The 12,555-nt window shown below is 38.4% G+C and overlaps 1 protein-coding gene across 3 annotated transcripts in view; it reads right to left on the reverse strand.

Annotated features, from left to right (window-relative positions):
* The window catches only part of LOC111869062, an 80,055-nt gene that overhangs the window by 21,178 nt on the left and 46,322 nt on the right, over positions 1–12,555 (reverse strand). For all 3 annotated transcript variants that reach the window (XM_023860260.2, XM_023860261.2, XM_023860259.2), the window contains 3 exons: positions 8,269–8,777; positions 5,613–5,701; positions 2,265–2,346 (listed from right to left, as the gene is read on the reverse strand). In XM_023860260.2, the coding sequence (XP_023716028.1) occupies positions 2,265–2,346; positions 5,613–5,701; positions 8,269–8,777 (680 nt within the window). The remainder of the gene's footprint in view (positions 1–2,264; positions 2,347–5,612; positions 5,702–8,268; positions 8,778–12,555) is intronic.

Consider the following 12,555-nt stretch of genomic DNA (forward strand, 5'->3'; position numbering starts at 1 on the left):
ACACACACACACACACATACCCAGCAGGCCCAGCAGTATAACACACGCAGTCACAGGAGCAAGACACAACACAAAGCACAGTGAGTATTAAACATTATAATACCACAAGTAACAAATAAAATTCAGAACGCGGTATTAGTGAATAACAATTTCACGTTACAGATACACACACGAAAGTAGGAAGAATACTCCTATAGAAGAAGAGAGATGTGACTCGCGTATTGAGATACGACATAAGGATGACAAATCCTGAACAGTTTCAATATTTAAAATTTATCAATATATATGATGAATATATATTTTAGTATAAAGACAACAGGGCATGCAATGAAGTAGTTTGACATACATCGAAAAGCACCTGAAGAAAGCACTTTTGTGCTGAAACATGTAGTGCAAGAGAGAAGAGTAAGGTGAATAAATGTATGCACTGTAAGACGGTTAGAATAAATCATGGACATATATATTATCATTTGATATATTTGTTATAGTGTCTTTGAGTTGGTATGTCCTACCCAAAAACCAAATTTCGGTCTACAAGACCTTTTCACGTTTCAATCTGTTGGACATCTCTAACTGGTCCAGTTTTCATCAAAATCCCATGAAGCATATGTTTAGCTGTGAAAATGGTCCTAATACTGAAACAGTTCCCAATGCATCTGAATTTCTTGGAGATAATTGGGATAATGACATTGCCCTGGTATATTTTATCTGAAAGATGGTTGCTTCACGATGGCTTCATCATGGAGCCAACAAATTCATGTGGGTATTCATTAAGTATCAGATCATGTCTTATGTTCTCAATTTCATTGTTGAAATATGAACATTGTGGCGCAATCTTGCCAAGACAGAAGAAGTCACGCTGTTTTCATGTTTTCACTTCCATTTGATTTGTCTGTGGAAGAGAACATAATGTAGTTCATCTGCATGCAGTATAACCAGAATACTGTTCACTGTACAAAACATAGGGGATTCTCCACCACAAAAGGAGGTGGGGGGAAGGAACTCTGTATTCTTAAATATGTGAGCAAAACAGTTTCTGTGGCCAAAAAGTGTAAGTAATAATGACATGAAAGCAAAGTATGTTCACTGTATGAGAGAAATTTCAGTTTCACATGGTGGTGGAAGTGACATGAAACAACATACTTTGACTGCATTCATAAAGATATGATGCTGAGACATGTGCAGGCTTCTACAAACAACAGAATTACTTCTTTTCATAAAAATCTGATGCTGAAACTTGTACAGGCTTCTAAAAACAACAGAATTACTTATTTCTTTGTAACAGATGCAACTACTGAAGAGCAAGCCATTACAGCAAGTGAATTTTCTTCATGCTACCATAATGTGGCACACTGTGGCAGAAATTTTGGCACTTTTCAGTATTTAATGCTCTGAATGCTCTGTGAAGGACAAGCCCATGAGTGGGAAGTGATAGCATAGCTACCACAGTCTTTGTTACAATAACAAAATGTCAAAACAAGAGGCTCAGTATGAAATCACTGCTGTTGTTTATATCTGGCCTATACCTCATGCTAATACGTCACCAAAGCGCCAGAGATGTACTTACAAACTATGCACAGATGATTAACTTGAGTTTTGTATGCACAAATGGCACAAGAATGACATCTTAAGGATACTACACTGTGCTACAATATGTGGAACAGAGCATAATTTAATGTCCTACATTCTGCAATGCTATGGGTGGCAAAAGGTTAAAATACTCAGTTAGCTTCCAAGTATGAACTTAAGAACAAGGCCATTAGATTCACAATACATGAATGCCTCTATAAGGAAAACTCATAGAATCAATGCAACCAAAACCAATAGGAGTTTATATTTAGATTTATTTATATTTATAGTTTATATTTATTTAGAATTATACCGCAATTGATACTCGTTAGCTGACATCCCTTTGTTGAGCTGAGATTGCCTCTGATTGGGTACAGTGAAGGACAGTGAGCACATGAGACCTAGGATAAAGCTAATACTCGTAAATGAGAATTCTTTCTGACCCATTTGTCATATTCTGGCAAGATCCAATCCACATGCACTGTGTTCTCAGTCCTAATAAGTTTATTTTTATATATAAAAACCATTTTTAAAATCTGCATATGCCCTGCCACATTCTGCAGTTGTCATACCATACATTTAACTCTAAAGACTGAGCCTCATTTTATAGAGAATATTTATAAGGTAGCACTGTTCCATACATTAAGTTACAAAGTGAAGATTGTTACAGTTCGTATTTCAAATATGTAACCTACGTCATCAGAGATGCTTCCTTTAGATTTGTTGGAGCTGCTCTTCTCTTGGTACGACCATGGGGATTACCAACATTTCCTTTTTCTGTAACAGCAAACAATTCATGTTACAATTTTCTCTCTACTCATAACTTTATGAAATAAAAATTAAATGTATGAGGAAAACATAGCCAATGCCACACAGCAGAGGCCTTCACAAGATGCCAAGTCACTTTGCTGGTCAAGATATGCCCTATCTTTATGGAGCCTAAAGATTCACTAATATGTTGACAAGGGCCCTCTACTACCTCCACACTGAGGGAGTCAAATACAATTCACACCCTCACACTCCACTTCTTTAAAAGTCACTTTAACAGCAATGTCTAGCTGGCTGCCCAAAGCCATCTCTTCCCTTCAGATTTTTTGTATACTGTATGCACTGTATGTATTTACCCTATACATGCTACAAGTCTCACCCACCTCAACCACCCTCATTTGTTCATTTCAATAGCATTTGGTGAAGAGTACAAATTATAAAGCTCCTCACCATCTGCATGTCTCCTGTTACTTCTTATCTCTTTATGTCTAAATGCTCTCCTCAGCACCCTGTTCTTACACTCTCAATGTAGATTCTTCTCTGAATGAGTGACAGACTAAGCTTCACACCCATATGAGGCAACAGGAAACATCAAAACCACAATACTGTATATAGTTTTAACAAATATATTATTTTTTTAATTTTCAGCTTAAGATACGAGTATATTTGAAGAACACGTTTAACATGGCTTTCTGACACACGGGGACATCAGCAACAATATTTTAAAATCAAACAATAATAATTTTCAATTTTATAGTAATTTCATTATACTTCATTCTTCAATAAAGTATTACAGTACGTACTGGAACCATGCATTTATTTGGGAAATTTTTAAATAATTTATATACAAATGATAAGGAAGAGTTTCAGTTGCATTACCCCAATTTTTCAGATAGGGACAGATCTATTCTACACTTTTATGCATGCTGCAAAATAGATGGCAACAGAACAACTTTATTCTCTATGTCACATCTGAGGTTCTCACAGCAGCGACAATGAAGACAAATCTTATGGGATGTTCATGCTGTGTAGCATGGTAGAGGTCCACTGACATTTCAGTGGAATGTATTGTTTCCATCTTCCAGGTTTAATAACCCAGGCAAGAAACTGGCACAAGCAGGGAGCAAGTAAAGCTCCTTATTCTGGCTTAGTTACTCCAAAAATTGAGTTCCCTATGCCTACTGGACAGAAGATTTAACATGTGCCTCCTGTAAGGATTTGGACCTAATTAAGTTTCAAGTGTTTTATATGCAACATAAACATTGAAAATTGCATACTCATTACATTAAAAAACTGGAGTTCTGTGTATTTCTCTCTCTTTGTTTATGCTATCAACATTGATCTGACTGTGCTTAGTTCAGTAATATCCAATTAGCTACAAGATAAATAAAAATCAATCTGATCAGTCATCTTTTATAGCACTTTCATTTCAGCTCACCTCCACATTACAATCAATTATATTGACACTCAAGATACCTTCTGGAAGCATTTGGTTGTGAAAATTTTTGCTGTTAGCATTAGAAGTCTGGATGTCTAGATTCAGCAGCATGGAATTAAATGTGAAACTCCATTTGAGTTTCAGTCCTTGTGGGATGAACAGGGTAATGCATGGCAAAAAAACAAAATGGAAGGAAGGGTCTGTAAATGCTATTCTTCTTTTCCACAGGTTATTCACCTACACACACTGCAAGCCTATGTGAAGTTCCATAAGAACTGCCGGCATGTGTCTTCAGAAAATTTGAGTGAACAGACTGTCATTTTTTGTATCCACTTGACCAAAACCTCATTCCTGTGATGAACTTGCTTGTAAACAGGTCAGGATGAGTGGAAAGAAGTGGAAAACTGTGGGATCTGAGGTTCTCATGGCAGTGACGTGACCCTTTATAGTCTGCAAGAAGTTTAGGGACTTTTCAACCTGAAGACGGTGGCAGGCCATTCCTCCAAAATGTGGTAAGTTTCTACCAGACTACGTCACATAATATTCAGGAAGAAAGTATTCTTCAAATGGACACCAGTCAAAAATAATCTGTGTATTAAATTTTTAAAGCATTTAGTCAGTCTAAGAATGAATTCACAACATAGAATGTCCTATAACTTTATGTTACTACTTCAGAAGGTCACTCCTGAAACCATTCAGAGTGACAAATTTTATTCTAAAATGAGTCCTATTCTCAATGGTTTTGGAGCTATGGGTATTTGAAATGTAGCTTGATTTGAAGAAATATATTATTGGTATAAGCATTTTTAAAAGAAAAAAGGTAAAATAATTACATTTTACATTTTGTGGAGCTTAAAGTATTTGTTCAAAATAAATGCCATCAGCTTTGACAAATAACCAGGTTTGTTTCACTACAAAATGCGTAACCTTACTAAGAACTGCATCTTTTGCTGCCAAAACTTCACTGAAGTACCAGTATTATGTTTTCGGACATTATCCATCGCCTTGTGTATTTTACAAAAAACTGTCCTGTTTCTTTTTTAAAACACAGCGTTTCAGAGACTGGATTCCGTCCCTGTCCTCAGGTAAAACCTACTCAGTTAGGTTCAATAGACAGAACTCGCCCCTATCTCCAGGCATCTATTCCAGTTTCAGAAGGGGTTCATAAACCAAGCACAACACAAACCACCTGTGAGAGCTAAGAAAATATTCAACTACTGAAACTCCACACATGAGGCATATTGGACCCAAATGAGTAGGTTTTACCTGAGGACCAGGACAGAATCCAGTCTCCGAAACGATGTGTTTTAAAAAAAGAAACAGGACTTTTTTTTTAAATAGACAAGACAATGGATAACGTCCAAAACATAATACTTGTAGCAATGTACCATCGTCACAAACTTTTAGATCTTATTTCAGTGAAGTAGTTAATCTTTTGTGCCCACTTGCAATCATATGTCATGTGTTTCATGTGACCCTATATGTGACAATCTTAAGGAGCTGCGACCAGATTAATGTGATGGCCAGTTCAGTGTATGGTCATAACAATTCATCAGCCAGGGAACTATTCATTCAGAAACTGCAATACATTAAAAAAACCATAGCTTCAAATATGCTGATGAAGCCATGTTGATGTAACATTTTTCACTTAGAATGACCTCAGGGTTCACCATCTCAAGTTATGACATAAAGTCACAGGACACTCTGTATGCGTATACTTGACCATGACAAGTGTAGGAGGTAGCTTTTTCTGGAGCTCTGAATAAAAGTTCATGTCACTGCAGTATAATGTCCAATGCACATAATCACCATAAAAACAAATGTCAATGCAACTAACCTGTCTCACTCCTTACGTACTCCAGCAGGGGTGAAGTCATCCTGCTTTGGGGCGTACTTAATGGCTCTCTGTGTGCAACTGACTGTTCTCTATGCAACATAAAATCATTATATCAAATAACAGTCGAATACCATATATATTGTTATAAATAAGTGTATATCAAACAATATAGACAACAAAACATTCATTCAGGGCTGGTTATAATTTAAAGACACTACATTAAGCAGTTGAGTTGAACAGTGTCAAATGATGTTAACAACCTAACTAAATCCACAGCATCCGCACCACCAAGACAAAAGCCCATCAGTACAGCCAGATAAATCCGAACCATTGGGCCATGCCATAGCTCAAGCAGTTAGTTGCTGGCTTCCCACGGCGGACCGGGTTTGATCCCGGGTCTGGTCAAGTGGGATTTGTGGTGGACAAAGTGGTGCTGGTGCAAGTTTTCTCTGAGTACTTCGGTTTCCCCTGCCAATCTTCATTCCACCAATTGTTCCACAATCACCCTCACCTATCATCTGGGGCTGGTACAATAGGCTGGAAGTGGCAGAAGTACAAGGGAGTTAGTCCCACCCCACTAGCAATAAAAAAAAATTCAAACCACAATTATAGAATATATTACCCTTTTAAATACAATCATTATTTCGCCCAAAACAATATTATGTAATAGCACAAATTATGTTGTGCTCATTCAGTTTGACTTTCCCACACTTTTGTGTAAAGTTTCATAGTTCTACCACCAGAGGTTTCTAATTACAGCCATGAGAATGGTGCAGTGAATGAGTATGTCAGTGTGGAACAGTGTGCAGTGGCTGAGCTTTTGACTGCAGAAAACTTGGGCTTTCTCAGTAAGACAGCAGGACTGCTCAGCCACATGCCACTCTTGCCCAGTCACACACAGAAGAGGCTTTCCCGGCCAGATGCTAGTCTTTCCCAGCCACAGACCAAGAGGCTTTCTTGGCCAGATGCTAGGTTTACCCAGCCACAAGCCAGTCTTGCCTGGCCAGACACAGATCAGGCTTGCTCAGCCTGAAGCTAGAAGTTCAGAACCTCACATTCTGCAGCAAAATTGCTTTCTAGGGCATTAATGTTGTAGGACATTCAAACTTTATGCCTACTGGTACCACCATTAACTCTGAACACAACAATAAAGCGGCACAAAAAGTGAAGTAATGTATCTGTGGAGTTTTTCTTTATATGCAGCATATTTTCCTTCAATGTAACAATGTGAGAACTGATGTGACTGCATGAATGAATGGTCATCATTTCCTGTGAGATGACAAAGTCAAGTAGGGTGATGATGTGGTTCTGCCAACAAAGACGCAAAACTCTGTCATGATAAATTCATGAAAGTACCTGAAAAGTACCCACTTTTGTTTCATTGAATATCTAGTCATATTATGGAAGGGATGGGAGGAGAGGAGGCATTACTTTTCAGCATGCCATGACGCTTTCCTGTCATCTACAGTCTTCCGAAGGACTGCTTCTAAAGAGTCTTGCACATCAAAATTAAGATTAATCGTTTGGCATATGTCACATACTTAACACACTTACCTCTGTCTTTAATGCAGCTTTGATTATAATTTCCCTTCATTGAAAATAATATTAAAATTAAAATTAAACTGCTATATGTTTTGGCCTTACTTGGCCATCCTCACGCAACTGTTCAATTCTTTGAAATTGCTACAGTGCATTAGTTCTTAAGATAAAATATTCCATTGTTACTGCATTTTCATTGTTCACACCATTAATAATATTAAAACAGTAAAAAAGTTGAGTAACAGGCATCACCCCCCCCAAGTGTCTCCACCTTGTCATGGTGGTGGGGCTTGCGTGACTCAGTGACCTGGAGAGCTATGCCAGCGATAGTTCAACTACCAGAAGGGTCACCCATGCCAGAAAGGTCAAAGGGTAGAGTCCAGACTATGAGAGATACACTGGTCCTCCAGGTTGGGGGTTGGCCATGAGGAGGCTAACAACCTCATCCAGTGAAAAGAATTTTGTTCAGAAACCTAATAACCAGCCTCGCATCATGCATGGATCCATTCCTATAGCAGCATGAACTGGTTGTGGAGACTGGTTGTGGAGGAGTCCAAAGTTCACCCAGGGCTGTAGCACCAAGTGGTAGGTAGGCAACAGGCATCACAGTCTTCAGTAATAGGAAAATTCAAAGAGCTTCCGAATAGAAATTTGTACATGTTATCAATGTCAAGCATTCACAATATCTGTGATGACATAAATAAAGTTAATATAAAATGAATTAAAATCCTCTGCAAAAATTGAAAGAATTTCAGTTCTCCTAATACCACTACAAGAAAATTTTACTGTAATCTATTTTGCAGACAAAACTATGTGACCCATCAACAAAACAAACTGACCTGGAACATGAAATATGAGGTTCTCATGACAGTAAATTTGATGAGAACCATTTTCTGAGATGTGACGCAGTTTAGTGTGATAAGCATTCATCAGCATTTTCGAGGAATGTACATTTTTCATCATTGGAGCTCATACACAAGCAGCTGTTTGGTGCTTGGCTTACTACATAACTTTTAAGGAAAAGGCAGTATGGTGCTCTCGAAAGTAAGTAAACTTCTACCAGATGACACAGTGTCATATCCAAGAAAATGGTTCCCATTGCCGGTCTATAACATACCTATCAATTGCTGCCTCCTTAGAAACTGCTTTTGACCCTGTTTTCATACTTCTTGATAAACTTTTGGAATTTGTTCTTCCAGAGTGAGCCTTATTTCGACTTTGGTTCTTCCTGGCATTCTTCCTTGGCTTCCATTCCTCCTCCGATTCTGATACGCCTGAAGTGTCATTATTATGCTTCATCCTTGGCTTTTTTGTATAAGGCAGAGTAACAACTCCTCCACACAGCTCCATAGACTCTGACTGCATCTTACAAATATCGGAACAACCAGCTGTGTGAGTGTTCATTTCCTTCCCCATATTGCTTGAGGATGTACTGCTCGTAACATTATACAAAGGCATACACTCTGTGATATCCATGTCTTCATCATCAGTCTTATCACTTTCTATAGTTCCCGTTTCTGCTTGTGGATCTTGAAGGTTGTTTTTTGCTTGCTGATGCTGAAATCTGCCTGAAATTTCTTTCTTTGGTGTAGCATACGTGGCATTCCATTGACTTCCAGAGTTTCCCTGAAAACATCAGATCTTAAAATGTGTATCCAGGACTTCACTGCAAAGTTAAATACAATGTATATATGTATGCATGTGTGCACACATGCATATGTCTACATACAGCTTGTGCATAAGGAATGGTCAAGCTTTAGGAGGCTGTTAAATTAAGTGCTAATGAATGAAAATGTTACATCAACAAGTGTCTCACTTATGACAGTTATGAAGTTATGGATATTCACATTTAAGTAGTATAAGGAATAAATGATAGAAACAACAGCTCCAAAATTAAATCAAATCTACAATAAATGTTGAAACTAATAATCTGTCAAGAGTTACTGAATTTTTGGACTCTGTCCATCATTCAGTACTCTAAAAAGCAGGGAACACAATGCCTCAGAAACTGGATCTGTTTCCATCCACAGGTGAGGGGGGAGGCACCTACTCTATTGGGTCCCTTGGAAAGAGCTAACTTCAATCATTGGAGGTTAGCTCTTTCTAAGGAACCTAACAGAATATGTGTCTCCCACCCTTTCAGTTGGGGACAGAAACAGATCCAGTTTCTGAAATGTAGGATTTGAGGTTTTCACAGTGGTGACTATAAAGAATGCCATCTTCTGGGATGTGGTGCAGTGTATATCTTCTGAGAACCGAATTTTCGGAGGAATGTGTCACCTCCATCTTCAGGGTAGGAAAATCCATGAGCGAGGAACCAGCATGAGCAAGTGGCTACTGGATTTTTCTACCCTGAAACTTCGGTTCACACAAGATCTACATGGCGCCTCATCCTAGAAGACGGCATTCTTCAGTTTCTGAAATGCTGTGTTGTCTATTTTTTATAATACTGGATGATGGACAAAGTCCAAAAACCCATTAATTCTTAGAGTTATATGCCATCATCAGAACCCTTTAGAATCTCATGACTTTTTTTGCAAATTCCTTTCTAATGGAGCTACAGAGACCTTAACTAGTCCCCAAACCTATTCTTGTCTGAAATTTTTTCAATGCACATGGGATGCTGGCTTAACCTTTATCATCTGTGTCCCCATCCTCTGGACCAACTGTGTGTTACACTGCTGTGACACTAGAATATTACTTTATTTGAAGCCAGCCTACAAATTTATAACACTGATATTTTTCCACTGCTCTACACAAAATTTTCTTTGCCTTCCTACTGTGAGTTACTTATATACACTGATATACAAGGGGGTACCCAAAAGAAACCGAACTTTTTTTTTAAACTTATTTATTCAAATTTTAAGCACAAACCTTCAATCCCCTTCAAAGTACTCTCCACTTACACTAATACACTTGTCTAGTCTTTTATTCCATTTTTCAAAACATTGTCTAAATTCATCTTTTGAGATGCTTGACAGCGCCTCCGTCGTTTTTTTCCTTCACCTCAGCAACATCAGCAAAACGCTGAAAAAAAGTTTTGATCATTTCGGGACTCTTCTTTCAAAGCACAGGATGCTTCCATGCGACCTTGTTTTTGTTCAGCAGTCAGCAGTCGTGGCACGAATTTCGCAGCCACCCTTTTCATTCCCAAATCTTCTGTCAAAATTCGCTGAACTGAGCTCCAAGTCACTCCCGACAGCTACACAATTTCTTCAATGGTCCGTCGTCGATCTTCCTTGATGATTTCACGAATTTTTTCAACATTTTCATGTGTTCGGGCCATGGAAGGACGACCAGAATGAGGTTTGTCATCAATTGACATTTCACCATTTTTGAAATGAGAAAACCACTCAAACACTTGAGTTTTCCACATAGCATCGTCCTTGTACGCCGTTTTTAACATTTCAAGAGTTTCTGTTCCACTTTTCCTGAGCAAAAAGCAGAATTTCACCGCCGCACGCTGTTCACGAAAATCAGCCATTGCAAAAACGACGATCACACAAAACAGTTGTCACTATAAACTCTGCCGAAACTAGTCCTTACATTCTGAAGCAACAGTAGTCGGATTATCGACTCAGGAATGTTAGCTCTATGTGCTCATAGCAGCAAAACGCAGTACTACAAAAACTCTGCCCACAAAAAAAATAGTTCCGTTTCTTTTGGGTACCCCATCATACACTTACTCTAGCAGGACAAGTATTGCCATGAAAATTTCAGTGTCAGTAAACTTATTCCATGTGATTATCCTATCAATATGCCATTCCAGCTAAGTATGTTTTGTCAGCCTTAAGGTAGCAGCTTGTAAATGAATCAGAATAAAGACAGAAACAAATGAACATTTTGTGTGTTTGTAGATGGAATTATGGTAATGGGAACATGACAATGACATACAGGTTTCTTTCCTGTTTTTCTGCTGTAGTGTAAGTGGGAGGTGAAGTGAGGGGAGAGTGAGGGGAGACAGACTACCAATCGTAAGTGTCAGAAAGTGACTGCAAGATTATCTTGTGAGAACGGAGAGAAACTATAGTGCTCTCAAGCACTGCAGTTGCATAGAATGGGAAGTGTCTGGACCACCACTGAATTGCATAATCTTGTTACAGACACTGCACTGCCTAATCCTCAATATGGCCAAGAGCAGGAGGTCTGTATTATCACTCTGAATAGAATACAGTTGTATAATAGCACAAATATTGATGACTAAGGGAGATACTGATCAATGTCTCATTTTGGGCAGTGACACTAATGGAGCAATCCCATCTCATAATGAAAGTGAGTTTGATGAAACCACAGCAGCAGCAGATAAAAACAGTAATGCAAGCAGAACGTGAGATAATGAAATGTGGTCAAAACCCACATTTCCTTGGAATTCTGGTGGTATCCATCCTCTCACTGAAGGTCTCAGTAAACTGAGGATACAAGGGACACTGCATGTGCACAAAAATCTACAATAAGAGTGTTTCTGGTCATCTTCATTAAAATGACCCACCTGCTCATCACAGAGTCTAATAAATACTATGACAGTTATTCTCAAGCAATATATTCTGACACATATGATCACCGCTAGACAATGGTTTGGTAAACACATTTCTGAGGTTATGCTCTCAACGGTGGATGGATATCCATTGCTGGGTAGCAAGTCTCTAGGCACGTTTCTGTGACAACAAATAGACATGCAGTAATAAAGGAAATGTTGGTGATCTCTATTCGGTTCTACTGAAGTTAAAAAAGTGGGACATATAACTGTTTTGTCAGTCATCTGTAAGAGATTTCATAAGGCAGTTCAGAAGTCGAGTGTACAGCTCTGGAGTGTTAACCAGTAAGCAACAGAAGCTGAATAAGTGATCAATTCGTAAATCAGAACCAAGTCAGTCACAGTAGAAGAGAAGAAAGTTGTAGTCCAGTAAAGAATGGCACACATCTTAGGCAGCCATTGACCGTGAATTATTGTAACTTGATTGTTATTAAGACAGACTGTAAAGAAGGCATCAATAAATCCTATCATCCAATCCACAACCAGTCTTATTAGTCACAAAAACCCTGGATATGTGACAGTATTTTAGCTGTTCAATACTAATGCCCTCACCATTTGGATTCCCCAATTTAAAGTCCATCCACCATCCCCATTTTATAAATCCATAATATCAGATGAAAAAGGTTACAACTTCAAGAAACAAATTTTGTTATGAAGTGAAAGTATAACAATGCAGTGTTACAAGAGTCTGGATTAATCTTACGGTCCCCTTCAAAATCATATGATATCTGTGACCACCAGAAAGGACACAGCAAAGGGGACAAGATAGTTCAGATGGTAACACTTCTGACCATTATATGGAGGTTGCCTGAATCAAATCTAGGACAGAACTGACTCTCCTGACTGAGGTCCTTTGTGGTTTTCTTCTGT

Source organism: Cryptotermes secundus, unplaced genomic scaffold, assembly GCF_002891405.2.
Source record: "Cryptotermes secundus unplaced genomic scaffold, Csec_1.0 scaffold378, whole genome shotgun sequence".
NCBI lineage: Eukaryota > Metazoa > Arthropoda > Insecta > Blattodea > Kalotermitidae > Cryptotermes > Cryptotermes secundus.